Source organism: Pyxicephalus adspersus, chromosome 6 (genome assembly GCF_032062135.1).
Source record: "Pyxicephalus adspersus chromosome 6, UCB_Pads_2.0, whole genome shotgun sequence".
In the NCBI taxonomy this organism is placed as follows: domain Eukaryota; kingdom Metazoa; phylum Chordata; class Amphibia; order Anura; family Pyxicephalidae; genus Pyxicephalus; species Pyxicephalus adspersus.
In genome coordinates, this window is record NC_092863.1 from 83,960,633 (window position 1) to 83,979,940 (window position 19,308).

At 38.0% G+C, this 19,308-nt stretch overlaps 1 protein-coding gene across 7 annotated transcripts in view; it reads left to right on the plus strand.

Moving 5' to 3' along the window:
* Positions 1 to 19,308, plus strand: part of PDE4D (phosphodiesterase 4D) — a 743,908-nt gene that overhangs the window by 614,016 nt on the left and 110,584 nt on the right. For all 7 annotated transcript variants that reach the window (XM_072416390.1, XM_072416392.1, XM_072416397.1 and 4 more), the window contains 3 exons: positions 1,714 to 1,905; positions 13,348 to 13,384; positions 16,005 to 16,078. In XM_072416390.1, coding sequence (XP_072272491.1) covers positions 1,714 to 1,905; positions 13,348 to 13,384; positions 16,005 to 16,078 — 303 coding nt within the window. The remainder of the gene's footprint in view (positions 1 to 1,713; positions 1,906 to 13,347; positions 13,385 to 16,004; positions 16,079 to 19,308) is intronic.

Consider the following 19,308-nt stretch of genomic DNA (forward strand, 5'->3'; position numbering starts at 1 on the left):
ACTCATGATTTCATTATATTATTTGCAAATCAATCTAAACCTAGGCAAACTTTGTCCCTCTTATCAGATCAACAAAGGATCAATATGGCAATATTCAACAACAACATCAACACCACACTTGCAAGACATAATGGTGTAAGATACTGGATGTGTTCCTCAAGAGCTGGAATATTTCACATTGTACTTCTAGAGAAGCATGTCTGAGCAGGATGTGTCACACTCTGAGTGAAGCTGGTGTTACCAGTTTGGATAAGACTACTGACTAATGAGTGTTTTGGAATGCTGGGAGAATTCTAAATCTTGGCTGCTGCTTGAGAAACCACGTTACATCAAGTCTGGTTCGTGCTTGAAACACAAACATGAAATATCACTCAAGTTGTATGTCCTGAGAATACCACGACTGGTAAAGGATTCTCTCCTGAACACTATCTATCTACAAAGTTTAAAAAAGGCAATGAAAGTAAATAGTTCTGTTTTTTCTGTGACAACCTCATGTGTGACAGGCAACATTCTGGGGTAATTCTCATGAATTTATAATTGGCAGGAACATTGGAGGCAGTGCTGGGAATGAACATTGTAAATCATTATATTAAAATATATTACCATATATGGGTTCATTTATATAAACTGAAAATCAAGACTAAAAACTTCTAAAATGTTGTCCAGTGCAATCAAAGGTTGTGTGGTATACTTGTGGGGTGATAGGATAACCTGGGGCATTGGATCAGAAAACTCTACATTACACAACTCCAGTATTCTCCCCAGAAAGATGGGGGCAGCCCCTGTATTGTGACTTAGCTCTTTAGTAACCACTCAAAAATAGGCGGGTGGTGCACCCAGCTAAAAGCAGCTGGGGAGAACACTATAACCACCTTTTCACAATAGGAGGATGGTGACAGACAGAAAAATGTCAGAGTGACAGATCTCCCTGATATCAATAATTTACCTAGCTACCATTGTGTACCCATCAACCAACCCAATTGCAACCCACTCCCCCTTCCCCAACTAAGAAAGGCTACTGTAGATCACTAGGGATCACTCCATAACTTCCAGCCGATAGTGGTGTTCTGTTTATTACAGCAGACAGAGGGAAAAAGAACAAGAGATTTCAGAAAGTGGGACTATCAAAGGGCAATTATAGATTATCAATGATTGCCTTTTAATAGTCCCACTTTCTAGACTCTCTTCTTCTTTTCCTTCATATTATTTAGGGACAGGGCTTAGGCCTAGTGTTCTGTGCTATAGGGAGGGGATTGTTTTTTTCCCCCAATATACAGCAAACAGAGCTTTACTCTGTTGAAAACTTTACCGCAGTATGTTTTTTTTTTTTATTTTTTTATTTTTTACACCCTGTCTATAGAAGAGGTGAGCAAGATAGGATTCAGCAACTGAAGGCAGTTTTCATATCACAGGGTCAGGGACCAACATGGGAGTCTTCTGCTGCACAAAGGCCCCATACCCTGCTTGCCCACAAGGGCCCCCCTCAGTCTGTTCTGTGGGGGTGGGGCAGTCAGTTCTGCACAGGGACTTCCACAAGGATTCCTATCTGTTGTCAGTTCCTAGCACAGTTTTATGGCTGGATGACTATTATGTTTAGAATCTGGCTAAAAGTGTTACCTTTTTTATAATTATTATTTTAAGTATTGTTTTGCAGTGATCTTTTTTGTTCATTTTTGTATGGTTTTTAAATTAGTATGCCTTCTCCTGTTGCAGCTTTGACGTGGACAATGGCACCTCATCGGGACGGAGTCCCCTGGATCCCATGACAAGCCCAGGATCAGGGCTGATTCTACAAGCAAACTTTGTCCACAGTCAACGAAGGGAATCTTTCCTGTACAGGTCAGACAGTGACTATGACCTCTCGCCAAAGTCCATGTCTAGGAACTCCTCCATCGCTAGTGATATGTGAGTACTTTTACTATTACAGGCTTTCTTTTATCATTATGGATGTGTGCAATTTTCAAATGTCTCTATTTTGATAAGAATTTAGGAGCTGCCATTTTTTAAATTTCCCAGTTCTACCACCTTTTCTTTGTTTCACTTCTTGGTGGATCACTGAACCAAAAAATAATGAGCGTATAAGATGTCCTGGAACTAGTATGTAGCCAGGAAAGTCTTAATTTTCCACACCTAGTAGTAAAGTATGAGGAAGGGTGACACCCCTATTTAGCAGCTTTCAATATGTTAATCCTGAGCAGTACCCTTTAATTCCAGAATACACCATAACAATTGAGCGTCATGCCCAGTTTTCTTAATACTAACTAAAAAAAAAAAATTAGGCTTCAGTAAGCATGACATCGCGCTGTTGTAGATCTTACGTCATTTCATTAAAAACTAAACCTAGCAATGTCTGTAGGTTAAAGTAACAACCATGCTGCTACATTTACTCAGGTTAGTAATACATTTTTACAAATCTTAAGACTGTGATAGTTGATAAATATTTTATCAAAATAATTTTGCTGTACATTGCCATGCATTATTTTTTTATGTGCTAGGCCAGTGATGGGGAAAAAGAAATAAGCCATGGTTTAATACTGTTGTTTTTTGGTATCAGGCAATGCTCTCCATGCCTAACATTGCTGCTGCAGCCTATGGTGACCGGTCTAATTCTGCCTGCCAATGCGGAAGGATGGGTTGTTGAATCTGATTTGCATCAGCAGCAACAACATCTCCTTTTTTCCAGACCTTTTGATAAATCAGGTTGATTTGCTTGCCTGAAAAGGTAGATGACTGAAAATCCCCATTATAATTGCCGCCAGTCTGCTCTCATGAATTTCATTTAATAAAATTTGATTTGTACAAGATCCATCATCACTTTTTATACTCAAGTACATCTCTGCCAAAAAAAATATTCCCATATTGAAGGCATTCTTTTCCCTTGAAAGTTTGTTATGTAGTCTGTGACTTAAAAAAAAAAATTAGGAACCATTGCTCAGAATTTCTGTATAAATCACTGGATTTAGCAGCAGTCTAACATTTCTCATTTCTCACTTCTTCTATCTCCAAGTTCCAAAACCTACAAATTTGGCTTCCTAGTGTTCTTTGAATTCACTTATTTCAGATCACATTTTATAGAACGCTTTTGCAATATGTTAAAAATGTGTTAGGTAAATCAAAGACGATCTGTCTGCCCTCATAATGCCCTCCATCCCAGTATTAAAAAAAAAAAAAAAAAAATGGCAGCATATCAATGAACATAAAAAGCTCTCTGCCATAAACAAGCAAAGACAATACAACCTTTGTACAGTTTTTCACCAAAATACTACCTATCACTACTACACTTGAAAATTCTTCTGTCCTAAACCTGTCATATTTACCGTGTGACCCCCACTAGAGGCTGCATAGTTAAAAAGAACTTCTACATAATAGGTATATGCACCATGGCCCCATTCATTGTTATGGCGGCGTCAAACAGTCACGTGGGGTATGACTTTTACATGGCTGTTGAGTCTACAAGTCAGATAATTAAGGGAAATCTCAATGAAATGCATAGTAACAAAATAGAAAATCCAAAAAGCTTTAAGGAAATAAGCAATTTCACCATGTTGTTTTTTATTTTGCACTGTACAATAAATAGGGGGCTACAAAATAGAAACCTGTACATATAATTACAAACTATGACACAGGAGGTGAAGGGAACTCTGCCTAGACAGAGAAGTCTAGAATCCAATTTAGAGGATATTTTGCTGTGGCTAATTGGTGATTCTTGGGAAATAGGATAGGAGTAGACAAGTTTGTAAAGGTGGGGTTTAAGGGATTGTTTAAATGTGTTAAAAGTAGAAGCAAACCTAATAGGATGGGGAAGAGAATTCTGGAAAGTAAGGGCAGTCCTAAAGAAAGCCATGTCTGAAAATATGCTTATGAGTAAAGATTACTATGACATGAAGAAGTGGGACAGGGGCCATCAAAATGATTTAAAGCCTAAGGACAGTAGCTTGAATTTAATTGAGGTGAAATGGAAGCCAGTAGAAGCATTTTCAGAAAAAAAACATGAAATGTGGGGCAATGAAGGATAGATAAGTTTACCTGCTGTATTTATTTTGGTTTGTTGAGATGGGAGTCTAGGTATTAGAATGCCAGATGACAAAATTAGGTTGAAAGCGTAAATCGGAAGTTTGATCATTGGGCATAGAAGAGGGCATATATTGGAGATAAAAAAATTTGTGGAAGTGGCAGACCCCAAAGCTGTCCAGGTAGGGGAGTGAAGGAGAGTACAGATCCAAAGGTAACATCAAACCAGTATGCCTGTAAGGTGGGGAAAATTGCTGTGTTTTTTAAAATAAATAGATGTTGGAATGCTTTAGAATACGAGGGGGATAATGCTTTATTCAGTTTTTCCCAAGTTAATTTTCAGGTATTTCTCAGCCATCCATGATCATATGGTCTAAAGGCAGCATGAAACTTTAGTCAGAACAGAGCAAGACAAGTCTAAGGGTGTACATATGGGTATATGACCTGCATGTTCAGTAAATAAGGATATGAATTTACCAAGGAAGAGGGTAAAGAGAAAGAAGACTACAAGACAATAGACTGAACCAACACCAAGAACACCAACACCATCACCATTGAAAGAGATTTAGAAGGTACAGTCAGGTACAGTACAGGTTGAACCAAGATAAACAGTCTCACCAATACTGGGTAGAGTACAAGATAGGTTTTAAATATATAAAGAGTGATCAACAGTGTCTAAGCCAGGAGGAGGAGAGAAATTTTGCCTTATGACTTGGTGCAGAGGTGGACATTGGCTACCTCTGTGAGAACCATTTATGTTGACTGTACTGGTCGAAAGCCAGACCAGGAGGTAAAAGTAGTGAGTGTGAGTTAAGAAAAACTGTAGGAAGGCAAAAAATACTTGAAGGACAATTGCATTCCTAAAAATTTCCTATACTACAGGTAGTGTAGAAAGCTGATGAAAAAAGAAAATAAACTTTGCATAAACAGACAGTGCTGAAGAAGGAGAGGAAAAGAGGTATTTAAGTGGAGGTAGTTGGATGAGCTGAAATATCATGGCTGATTATTTTGGGTTGTTTTCCTTAAATAAGTGGGTATAGCTTGGGCAGATTGGGCAGCAGTTTCGGAGGAGTTGTAATACTGAGAAGGGGGTCAAATGTGGCAAAGAAGCAGCATGAGGTGGATGCTTGAAAAGATATATGTGCATAGAAGTTCTCTGCTTGGCAACAATAAGCGCAGTGTTGAATTGAAGTTTAGCCAAGTACTCGAGGAAGTCATTATTAAGGCCAGATTTCCTTCACTTGCTTCAGCTGCTTTTTAAATCTGGCCAAAGGTTGCAGGGACAGTGTAAGGTGGCTGGGGCAACTTTTTCCAAATGAAATGACTGAATGGGTTATATTCATAGACAGCTTAGTCTAAAAATGTGGAGGTGAGCAAAGCTAGGGAGTCAGAAAAGTGGGTGTAGCTTAGGTTACAGAGGTCTCCCTGTCAACAACAAGGTTAGAGAAAGTTCTATAGTCAGTTCCCAAGAAAATCTTATCCTGAACTGGCCAGTCAGTTGTGTTCATACCCCTGGCAAAAACGTTTCTGGTGCTTTCATCAGGTATTTATTATATGTAGAAAGGCTTTAATAGATTGAATTTGTCATTTTAAAAATCCAAAAGGTCTTTGCATACTAATTTTTCTTGTCTGTAGCTGCCATGTTTAAAACTTATTAGAATATTTTGTTTCTCACTTAAAAGCTATGTTGCCAGCACATTAGGTAGTTTCTAGGCATACTTTTGTTGCTAAACATATATATATCAGGATTATATTAGGACTACAAAGGATTGTTGGTTAGATATCTCTTGCCATGTATCATTTTCTTCTTGCCTTATGGCAGGAACATGCCATAGTTCCCGTGAATCTAAATTCCAGTGACGCCATGGAGGGCTTAGCCAAATGAAATCTGTTCAATGGTCTCAGAACAACATAATAACAATATACCAAATCTGTCCATTAGCAATGTGCTGTTCTGCTATAACAATCAAAGGTTGCCATAGAAGAGCTAAACAGTTTAATGCATTTGAAAGGTTAGATATTTAGACTTTAGAGTGATGACCCTGTTATTTTACTAGCTATTCTGTTGTACTATTCTAATAGCATAGCAGTGTGCTGTATTCTTAGGTGGCCAAGATGTTCCCAGTGGTTCCTACATGGAGTGTAGCAGTGATGCCAGGCATATCTCTTCATTCATGAGGCATGGGTAGCATCATTTGCATTGGCATAGTGTCTCCTCACTTCGAAAACTCTGTAATAGGAAAAAAGGGCAGAGATGTTTACCATGATCTGAAGTCAATTGTAAGGGATACAGACACAAGTAGAATAGCAGAGGTCAGAAAGACTATCAGATGTTTTAAATGTGGTACAAATACAAAATGTACAAAACCCGTGGTACAAATATTATAAAGGCCGGCCTTTCTGAATCTGGTTTTGAAAATGCCAGTTGCATTTTTGTGAGTGAGAAAAAAGCCTTAAGTCAATATCTGCTTGCTTGTCCCAGGTCAGTCCTTTAAACCCGTGCCCCTTTGTTAATGCCCCAGTGTATCAGCATTCCCTGTGCCCACAGAGGTTCCGGCACAGTTTTTTACATTACACCAAGCTAGATTAGATTAAAACAAGGTGTGGCATTTGTCTTTCATCGTGATTTACACACATCGCTTACAAATATAATACATTTGAAAAAAAAATCAGTTTAGGACTCAAAATGCTCATCTGTAGCCCACAGCAATACTTCTTTGACATGTTTTTCTTTGACATGTTTTGTGTAGGACAAGACAATATGAGAAGTATAATGCATTTAGGTATAATGAGTTCCAAAAGTGTCTCTTCTATTTACGCGCACAATTTCTAGCCCAGAAAATTTCAGAAAACCGTATAGCAACAGCTCAGCCACTGTCCGGTATTCCTTTGTCAACTGGACAAATTACAATAAAGTCAACCTTACACTAGACGATGGGTGAACGGGCAGGCACACTATTGATAACTGATTGATATTGATCGCTTACTTATATTACTGCTGCGCTCCAATTGGCCAGCACTTTCAGTTGGGAGAACATATAGTACAGTTTACTATTAAAGTTTAATTGTACACACACTGTTACCTTCATTCTGGACTAAAGCTTTGTACATATAAAAGATGATTCCTAACTGTTCATCTTGGGTGACAATTTGACACATGTGGAGTGGTCCCCTGGTGTTGTTAATCAATCCTCCATGGGCAACCAATCAGAAACAAAAGTGCCATTGGTTTGTCATCTGCCACTGAAAACAATACAGAAACATTCTTCTGCTGACAATCATCTGAAGTCTATCTGATGTCTATGTGGGCTTAAGTCATGACTTCACCAATGAGGTCGCCTCCAGGGGTTGTTGAGGATTTCTTAAGCCATAAGCAATTCAGGCCACTTAGGTCAGTTTAAGTGACACCAATGATCTGTTTAGCTATCTGTAAGGATGACACTCTTTCCACTGGCCAGCAATGTAAGAGGCATCCTTCCCACTGACCACCACACTAATGTACTGTGAGCTGTAAATATATTAATTTGTAGCAGGGATTCCCAGAAGATCCGAAAATTTCAAGTGTTCCCCCGTGTTAAAAATTTACATACTTTCAATTCCTCAAAAGACTTGCCCTGGAATAAGGTGTGAGAAATGAGTGTGCAATAGTCTCTACAATGAGTGTACGGTATGCGATTAGTGATAATACAAGCAGTGGAATGTGAGGCAGTGCCTATTATTATATTTAGTGAATACATTTGTGTGTGCCAGATTCCTTCCATGTTCTTTGATAACACTTGCTGGAATGTGTTGTAATCTGTCATATGGTATTGCGATTTAGATAATTCAGTAGGAAATAAAGCTATAATCATATTTGGTCTAGTTTACATTAAAACTAACTTTTATCATTTTGAATAAGGAATAAAACCAGAAGTTTAAACTGCTTTCATCATCAGGGTGGATGAGATGGGCCACTGGGAACATTAAAGGAAGTTACAATGTTTTATTATTTTTTTATTGCTGTTATGTGTCATTTTTAAAGTAACATATAAAGCAACCTCTGACCCAATTAGCATTGTTTTTCTATGTGTTTCTGATACAAAGTTTAAACCAAGAAGGTTCTGTAGGGCAGCCATTCTCACCCAGGGTTCCACAAGCTTTTTGATTGACTTCACATTATGCCTGCATATCTCTGGGATCAACACCACTTGGTATAGCTCTAATGATGTCTTTAGTTCTCTATAAAGGTGGTATTCTAGTCACCATTGGAGGGGGGCATTCTTTCCACTGGCCACCAATATAGGAGGCTTTTGTTCCCATTGATATCTATCTATTCAAACCTGGTTTTGAGTTCCTCAACACCTTAAAGTTATTTTAGGGGTTACTTAGAAGTAAAAAAAAAGTTGAGGCTGCTGTAGGGGTTTAAGAATATCAAAACGTTTCTGTATTCAAACTTGAAGTTTGCAGTTGCTTTCTTTCCAAGACCTATTCCTAGTTTTAAAACATTTGCCTTTGACACTTGTATATTCTGCCATGAACAACCTTTTTTTTTCCTATTAAACTAATTTATCAGTGTCTATTTTTGAAATGATCCTTTGTAATTTGCTACCATAGATAATTTAGGATACAAAAATTTCAGTTTTTAAGTTTCCTATTATGCTTAACTTCATAAATATTTTTTGGGGGATATACTTTGAAGCCTAACATGAATTTGGCCCCTTTTGTTTCTGCTTTTTCCCCTTTTGGATCTTCAGTTCAGCCTTTTGATGGCACTAGTCCTCTTCCTCTTTTGTCCAAGGTATTGGATGGGTCATGTACGCCCTCACATATAAGTGTTTGGTGTGTAATTCAATGGATAAAACTCTAAATACTGAAAATACACCTGTCATGAGAGAACTTGCTATTACTAATTTTATTATTATTAATAAACAGTATTTATTTAGCGCCAACATATTACACAGCGCTGTACATTAAATAGGGGTTGCACAACACAGATACAAATAGTGAAACGAGGAGAGGACCCTGTTAAGAAGAGCTTACTATCTAGGAGGAGGGAGAAGTAGCACACAATAGGAGCGAGGTATTTAGATTGGTGGCTGAGTAGTGAAGGTTTAGGATACAGAAGAAGACGGGAGGGCAAGTATGAAAAGATGGGTGGAAGCCGAATAGGATGGGGAAGACCATTCCAGAGAGTCAATACAGTCCTAGAAAAGTCTTGGAGCTGTGCGTTTGATGAGGACATAAGTGAGGAAGTCATTAGTAGGTCATTGGAGGAGCGAAGCGCATGGTTAGGGAAATTTTCTACTAGCCTTCTTTTAACAAATTCCCTGGCTATGTCAGGAGTTTTTTGTAAATGAAAGTCAGAGAAGCTGTTTTCCACCTCTATACCTGTTCCAGGTCAAAGAGAAAATATTAAAGCTGAAGGTTCAGTTTTTCCAATAGATCATTCATAGTATAGCTTAGTCTGTTTGCCTCTCATGTTTGTTGTTGAACCCAGCATAACACAGGGCGAGGCACATGGCCTGCTTGTCCTTCCTGATGTTTACCAGTTTACTAAAACTGTTAAATATTATTCTCTTTAAATTCTTAATTTTTTTTTATCATTCTGCAGGTTTTCCCACAATTCACGCAATGACCCAAAATGTCTATGTAGATCTAAAAGTAGCTAATGAATCCAGAATATGTAAGCTACTTCTGCATTGCTGAGAATGTCTGATGTCACCAATGGTTCTCTGTTCATGGGAGACTGCTCTCAGTTCCCCATCATGCATACATGTCCTGTCTGCTCTGACGAATCACCCCTGCCTTAATGGAGTTTAAATCTGTAGTGTCTGTACTTCCTATTTGTTTTTGAACTTTTCATGGCTAAGGCTGCGTACATGCATGACATTTTCATTGCACCCATTCCACCAATCCTATTGGATCCATGAACATCATCGGGTGACCGATGAATGCATGTCAGATTCTCACCCGAAATGAGCAAGACAGTTTGCTACAGGCAGTAATCGCCTAAGGTGTATATAGTCTAAAGAAAGCAGAATTGTGCCAATTTGTAGGAGGTGTACTTGGTTTTTAACTAATAAGATTTTTAAAAGTAGACACCTCCCCAAACTTTTTTTTTTGTTTGTTTTGAAGTGAAAAGTTTGGAACCCATGTGGTGCATTTGCTTCTTTCTGTGTCACATCTGGCAAGGGTTTCCAGCAGTTTTGTAGTCATTTTGATAAAAATGATAAAAAGGCAGGATAAAAATCTCTCTAATAGGGATACATACAACAGTAAAAATTTTTTCTTTAGTAGCATAAAATATGGCTGGAACCATTGTCTTGTTTTTTCATTGTCTGTGTTGTCCAAACGTCATGTTTTAAAGAAAGTAAGGTCAATGGGATATGAAAGATAAATAATGGCTTCATTTGAACTTTAATAATTTAAGAAGCAAAGTATTTTTTTTTACTAATACAAAGAAGCTTTATTTTCAATTTGCTTTATTTAATAAATACTTAAAAAAATGAATTAACATGGCCGTCTCTACAGGCCTGGAAGGTAAAAAGGAGAAAGATGAATGGGCCATGCCAAAAGTACTTTGTTGAAGTTATTAGGGCTAAGTTAGTATCCCAACTTTTTAATATACAATAACTGTAACAGCTGACTTATTTAAAGTTTTAAAATCACCCTTTATTTGAGGTTTCTAATCAAAACACATATACAGATCTGGCGTTCTGACTTTACATGTTCAATATTCTGCCCACATATTATTACATTTTTTCTGGCAGCCAAGGCTCTAATACAGGGATTCCTCATATAGGCATACAGCAGCTGGAGGTGTAAATACACCCTGTAGAGCTGCCTTTTTCTACCATTTTACCATGGAGAAACTCCCCCCCTCTATAATTGCTAAATGCAAAGCTTGCAGTACATTAGTATGGTGGTCAAGATAGTCAAAAAGATATTTGGTATCCATTATACTGACCCGAGAGGCACAGATTACTCATTGTTCAGAGTCCCTGGCAACCTGGAGGAACCTTAGGGTTCTGTGGAACCCTGGTTGAGTAACATTGGTGTAGAAGAAGGGTCCCTTCTGCCACAAGAAGTCCTAAAGCAAAGAGCCTAGAGAGATGCACTTCATTTACAAGTCACCAGTCCGAAAAGAGCAGGCCTGTTAGAAGATGTTGGGATGGACACTTTCAGATTTTTTTCAATTGTTCAACTCAACTGTTGCTGGGGTAGTATAACCAAAAATACCAAACAGAAGTAGTGTATCCCTGAACAAAAAAGTCTTGCTTTAGAAAAGATGACCAATGGCAGGTCATATATTTATTTTATAACAAGTATATTTTACAAAGATCCTTTAAAAGAATTGTCTTATCTAGTTTGAGATTTTTAGTTGCACAGTTTTTTTGTCTGTGATGGAAACACATCCAGCATGCAGAACAAAACAAATTCCTACTTTGCATTCAGTTATAACTAAAACACATCATGATGGTGTAATGTTGTAATCAGTTTTTGTGTATTGTGTGGAGTATTGTGTCTGTATACAACGCTTCTTTGCTGTGGATATCTGTGCCACCATTAGCTGTTGTGTAATGTTTATAAAACCAAATTGACAAAGCCTCAACTGTGTAATTGATAACAGTATTCAGTATATGGCAGCATGCAAAATGACTTTGTCAAGAGCTTAATGGCTAAGTTAGTGTCATGTGTCACCACAAGGAAAGAATGTCATCAATGCACAGTGCTTTCAGACTCTAAATATAGGCTGAGGTCATATTTGGTCATATTTGTTATGAGTGAGGAGGGATTAGAACCTCTGTCCAGTGTTTTTATGCTTTCTTATTTACTAACTTACACAGCAATAAGAGGCATATTTAGTTCAGTGGGGAAGGATTTTAATCTCAGTATATTTTTTTTATCATTGCCGGTATCCCGTTGGAAGAAATCTGTCCTAATATCTCTGCCTGGTAATGTGTAGTAAACAAGACAGTATATGTGATGTAATCTTGGGTTACAGACGGCATACAATGCCATGTTTAGGCTAAGTCTACATGAACGTTTTCCCCAGCGCTTAACCTGAGGCTTTAAAATCCCATGTTTGAAATTCCCATACATTCTATTGGGCTAATCTACACCAGGACATTTCCTTGAGGCACGTTTATGAGCGTTATCTACTTCTTGCTCGCAACGTGCGGGGTTAACGTCCAAAAATGCGGGAAAACACGGGTAAACGCTTCCATTGATTTCAGTGTTGCTTTTTCTCGTGTTTTCCCGCGTTAACAAGCACTTAAAACGTACAAGTGTTAAAAAATGGGAAAATGCCGTATAAATGTTTTCCAGAGTTTTAAAGGCAAGCTTTAAAACGCTAGTAAAAGTGCATAAAAACGCATATAAACGCAGTAGGAACATTTACATGCGTTTTTAAAATAGTCCGTGTAGACCCAGCCTTAGCAGTAGGATTCATGTTCCTGCAGTGCCTAGGTGTAAATGGGCCATAACACTGGAATCATTGTGGCAGAGATGACTTTAAATTCGCAGAAAGAAAAATATAAGAACCATATTAACCGGGTTACTTAAAGGGTGGTATGCAGAATTTGCAGTATTACCATCCTATTGTGTGAGGGGGTCTGCATACATCCTATCCTTCAGTACTGGCTGACAGCATCCCACACACATGCAAACACGCGATGTATCCATACCACTATTATACACTTGTATTAAAAAGCATCAATGCCAGCAAAAGTGTAATTCCAACAGTGGAAGCCAGCAATGCAGATACATACACACTGCAGCCATGTTGTATGTTGCACTCTGATTTGTTAGTGTATACCAATGGTTTCTTTAATTCTATAATTGCAGATTCTGGGGTTAGTCAAGTTATAATTCCAACATTTACGTGTACTTCCCAGCCCTTTTTCTTCAAAAGTATTTTTTCACCAACTAATAATGTATTGATAACATATAATCACCTCTTATTATCACATTTTTTATTTATTCATTTTCATTTCATTTTTTAGAAATATCAGACTTATCACTTGTACTTTGCAGTCTCCGTTGGAAACTCTAACTCTCACCAAAAATTTCCTTTAGGTATAGCATAAGACAATAGAATTTGCTATACCCATCATTGCCCAATCCAAGATAGTCACTGAGCAGTGACAAAACAAATTTAAAACTGAAATATACAGATTTAAACAAGTTTATAAAATTGTATAGTAAACAGGAAAAAGAAAACTGTTTCTAGTAAGGCGTTGGCTTTGGGTGTCTTTTAGCACTGAAAAATCACCATATAAAGTTTGCATAACTATTGTTTAATGATATGTTCTATGTAAATATATTTCTTACATTCCATATTTCTTGTTTTTGCAGACATGGAGATGACTTGATTGTAACACCATTTGCTCAGGTAAGCACTACAAGTTGCTCTGTGAGCCTTTTCCTAATTGTGCAGTTTCCCCAACTCCATCCAGCCTTTGTGAGTTATGCAGCAGGAAAAAAACAAAATAAATGGTGAAAGAAAAAGCAAAGATCCTTTTTACTGTTTATTATTCCTTTGCTCTCTAATACATAATGTAAAGGTAATTTGCATGACAATTAAAACCTTATCTATTCTGTATATACCTTAGGGTAGTACCGAGGTTCCTTCTCCTGGTGTTTTTAAAACCCAAAACCAGTTCAGATTTTACCTGCAGGTGAAACTTTATAATTTCCTCTTTCTTGTCAGGAAATAACTTCTAAACCTGAAATGTAAACAAAGGAGTAAAGAATAATGTTTCTGTTCATAGCAACAAATCAGATTAGGTATTACATCGGCTGCATGATCGATCCCCTTTTTATGAACAATTCCAGTCTTCCTGAGGGATGAGGGCCCTTCTGGGGTATGCTTTTGCTCATCTAATTTTAAGGTTCGCAAATTGCCATCCTGGTTTTTGATTTACTCCTTTGGCACAGTGCACATTGGGTAGGAGGATGCATGATATGTTCATGCTTACTCCAGGTCAGCGACTCACAAGGTAGTTTAGTAAGGATCAAAATTACATCTGGAATATACTACTTCATCATGGGCAACCCCCATATTCCTATTTAGACAGATTTAGTAAATGTTCATTTACTTTGGAAAACCATTTGAGCTAGAATAGTAGATTCCATGATTTCATCTACAACCACAATTTTTTGAATGAGCCAAAATAAGATAATATTAGTGTTTGATAAATGGAAATTCTACAATAATATGTAATGAATAATGGTTACATCATGCTGATAGCCCTTAATAATAATAGGAGAATTCATGTGTCCATGAACACTTGACTTATACATACAATACAATCATTTGATATAATGATCACTTTAATGAAAACAATATTATTAGTTACATTAGATATGCAGTTCCAAAAATTATTACCATTGTTTTCACTGAAATAGAATTAAATTGTCCTAGTGAAAAAAATTAGGGCAAACAAAAAATCATTTTTTGATAAACAGTGGTTTGCAGGGGGTAGATTGTCTGAAATAATCAAATCTACAATCATTTGTCACAGTATGGTGCTAGTGCTCCAATCCACTGGCATCAAGTTACAGCTAACATCATCACAATATCCTTTACACAGGTTTTGTGGTTTTGTCTTATTTGTCACCGTCTGTACACTTGTACACACACTCACCCCTTTCCACTATGAAATATTCTCAGCTGCTAACGTTGTATCATTTAAAGAATTATATTTTCCTGTGACACTAAGCTACAAGACAGGAACAGGGAATCATGACACTTCTTGCTTTTTAAAGTCTTGGGTTTTATACATGTTCATTTGTTGCACGCTTTTTAATATACAATAAAGAAACAGTTACCAATTGGGAGAGCAAGATAGCTTAAATTACTGTAATAACTGTCCGGATCATCAATGCAGAGTTCTGGCAAACTCAAAGCGATAGAAAACCATTATACCAACAAAAGCTGGGAATAGAGAGGCCTGAAAAGACCTTAGGCCCAATCTGTGTCAATACACCTAAAACCAACAACCAGGAAAGAAGGGCAGACTGTTTTTTGATGTTCCAGCAGTACAGTTTGTAAAGACTGTGCAGACAACTGTTAGGCTAGGTACACACGTGCAATAATTGTCGTTGGCAAACAAACAACCAACGACAGACCAATGATCATCCAAATATAATCCATATAATAATGTACACTCACTAGATATGATCGTTTGAACAGTGCAGGAAGTGACGTGTACCAGAGAAAGTGTACCGCGAAACCATCCACAATGAACCGCACGACCGCACACACAATGGATAGCAAACGATTTTGCCCAAACGGATCCACCATGGTTGTTTGTTTCCAGAGACATTGTTCGTCCATTGGTGTCGTTGTGCACTTTTTTGTTACCAATTATCGATTGGTCGTTAATCGTTTGTTTACAACAACAATTATTGCATGTGTGTACCTAGCTTAAGAATTTTACATAAACATGGATAGCAGCCTGGAACTTTTTTTTTTATTAAAAACATGGGGCACTAGGAGCAACATGCAGTGGGTGACTATTTGCTGCCCTCTCAACCTTGTACATGGCTATGTTGGCTTTTCAGTCATCTGTCCCTGCAAATCATAATAAGTGCATGATCAAAAATCTGGGGATGGAGGTTTGGTTTCCAATATATGCAGAGTTTATCAACAGTGCAGTAACACCTTTTAGCTTATAATAAATGCAGGACATAAAAGTGATTTCTAAACATTTACTTTGTTACTGTACACAAAATTTTAGATTTTTGGTGTATATATGCACTACTTTGTTTTTGATTTGAAATGGCATAGATCACATATATTCAATAGCCCAACAACTAATAAAATAAGACTCAGAAATGAAACAAGTATTCAGTGGAGTGCATTCAATTTGAATAACTAAGCCAATGGTGAAGCTTCATCTGTTATTGCACCTTGTATATACAGTATATGTATATATATTTTAACATGTATGTATGTGTGTGTGTGTCGATGTTGGACATTATACTTAATAGCTGTGTTTGTTTTTCAGGTACTGGCCAGTCTGCGTACTGTAAGGAACAACTTTGCTGCACTAACCAACCTGCAAGATCGGGCACCCAGCAAGTAAGTATAAAATTTGTTATTTATTTTTAAGCTGATAATCAGTAGTTTAGGCATGAGTGTTCATTTATATAAAATTATTTCCTTACACCCTAAATGACCTTTTGACTTTCGGTCTATGAAAATCTGCCTTCTTGGGCTTTATAATGCAGGGGTGTGTGCAGCAATGTCCAGTGCTGGTGCTAGAGGTACAAGTAGGGGAGCCAAGTCCCCATTATTGAAACTCAAGCTATGTTGAAAACAGACACTCCATATTAAGATACGCTTAGAAAATGAATAGTACACATGCTGAAAATATCTATCACTTCCATTGCGTGATAATATTTTACCATACACATTAACCACATACACATTCGAACACATCTGCAGTTTTTACAATTTGTATTGAAGTTGCTGGATATGCTACTACCAGTCTGTGGCTTTGTTACAGAGGTGGCTCCTTACAGTAGCTCAGCACTTAGACTGAAGCTCAGCTCAGCACCAGTCTCTACCCTCTCCTCCCTCAATTTCTGACCTACTGTTGTGCAGTTTAGGTTTGTGTTTGTATGTGTTTCTATGTAACCTTCCTTCAACACACAAACATCAATCCCGTGTCCATGCCAGCAGTGAGAAGGTCCTCCACAAAGCTCTGTAGCCAGATTTATATTAGCAGAGCAGGAACATTAATCCATCAATGAACGCTCTTCAGTATATGTACATTGCCTTTAAGTTATCATCTGCTACCTGTCTGCAGTGTATGTGATCTGGTTCATTAGCATGCGCATCATCCCCTTGGTGATGAATATTTAGTGTGAGTGCAATAATTCCCTAGTGACCTGTCCCCAGGATATAAACATCAACATATTCGTGCCCAGCCCTCACATAGATGTGTAACTCCCTCAGCACCTATTATTCTGTGTATTTGTGAAAACCCCTCCACATTCTATGCTAATCATCACCTCAGTTCTCAGTCCCCAGGCATTCTTGGTAAACTTCTCTGTCCACCTCTGTTTGCTCTCATTCTCTATGCACTCCTCCTTCACATATTGTCCTTTGTAATACATTCTTCACTCCTGATATGTGGCCCCTAATATCACACTCAGGTGCCCTCTGCACCTCTCTTTTGCCCCTATTGTCCTCATTCATACTCTTTGACTACCTATCCTACAATTACTGCCCTCTGTCCTACCTCCTGCACTTCTCTCCTACAAATGACTTGGGTAGAGCAGATGAAGCCATTGACTCGCCATTTCCACTCCACACTGTCTCCATCCTTATTAACCTTAAATACACACCGAACACTTTTTTGGATTAAACTGGCCATAGCAGCACTTTTATTAACACAATATTAATCCCCTCATTCACATACAACAAGAACACAGTATTAACAAAATTCAAGTATGAAAGTTTTATTACTTTTATTTGCAGGTCCATGAAAATACCCATCCAATACTCCTTAACCAAGTACTTCCACTCACCAACCAGGCCCCCAGCCGCTACCACACCACCTCAGGAACTGCGGGTATCCACAGCTCTCTCCTTGCCCCCACAACAACCCAGTGTCATGCAGATCTCCACCTAACAGGAACTCCATACCCTGATGGGTTACCACCCCCTTCTTCCTTGTCTGCATATTTTCCTATCTCTCATTGACCTACAAAAAACGCCCCAAGCTGCCATGACTATTTAAACCCCATTCACCTCCAAAATGTAGGGAGAGAGGGTGGGCAATTCTTCTCTTAGCTATTTGTAAATTATGTCTCCCCTTTCGTTCAGTCCCCCTTATAAGCTTGCCTTTTGACCCCACCCCTTGGGCCAGTACCACTCCATATCTAATTTTCACGCGCTTGCAAATACTTAACTTCTACCTATCCCGCCTTCCCTCCTTACCTTGTATATATATATTTTTTTTTACCTCGGGCCTACTTACTGTGCACTATCATACCCTTTGTATTGATCTTCTACACATACTGCCTACTGAAATACCCTGCTTACTCTCTTGAACATATTGCCTGCTGTCTAAGTCTCTGTACTCCTTTCCTGAACATGCTTCTCATTGTCAAAACACCTGGCCAACGTTCATACTCATTGCACTCCTTTCCTGCACATACTTCTCTTTTGTCATATCCTGGACACTCCTCTCCTGCATTCCTTTACTACCACCTAAAATTTTTACATTTGTTATCTCCCACATTTCCCCCTCTAAGATGGGCACATTTCCATGTGTAATTTCTTGTATAAAAATAGGTTGTTCCTAATATATGCCATACTCGGGTATGCCAATCTAAGTAGGAGGAATGACCTAAACTGATTTATTTCAAGTACGTCTATGTGTATGTCTATGTGTATGACTATGAGAGATTTAGGGACTCCATATATTGTATGTAGAGATCAAAACAGATATCTTTCAATTTTTATATTTAAAAATCTTAATTGAAATAGCCCTGGGCAGATTGTTCCCCACCAAGGTGAACATAACTGGTAAAAGCTGATTTGGAAAAAGGAAACAATTTTGTATCAATTTATTTCACTTTAAGCCATCACAAACCTGTCTGGAAATCCATGTCAGACCCTCAAATGAACCTGTCCTGAAGCTGCCTTATTAGACCAAGGTTGAAGCATCAGTTTGGCTTAGCACTTTGGATGTCCAGGGCTTTTGCCTTTTGTCGGTTGATTGCTCATTGGTTTCTTGAATAGTAGCTAATCTCCCTGATAGCAGGATATTATTGATTACAGCCACGGAGAAGGCATTTCTGGAAGAGACAGATAATTTTAGGGATAATCTAACTTCCTTATAAAACAAATGGTTTTACAAACTTTCTGCTTAGTTAGGATTTTGCTATAAATTTGCTATATACTTAAATCCTAATCCCAAGTGTGCAGGATAACTCTGCATATCTCATATTATGCACAATGCTAATATGCAATAGAAAAGTGATAAGCGTGAAAAGAGTGCACAAATTACACTTTGAGTAGATCAAGGCTGACAGGGCAAAAAGACAGACCAAATTGTCAGATTTGTAGTGTAGTGTTACGTTAATTGAACAGAGAGTGACAAATCCTTTGTATACAGTGGAATTGATGGTTTTTATATGCAAGGGATAGAGGCGGATATTTTGGTTATATTGCTGTTGTGTGTTCCATTCTGGCAGACAGAGCAGAAACAAAGTAGAAATCCCTGTGTCCTTCACCTCTGTCTATGAAGCAGCTCAGACTGATAATTCTGGGTATTTTTGGATGTTTGGCTTGTTCTG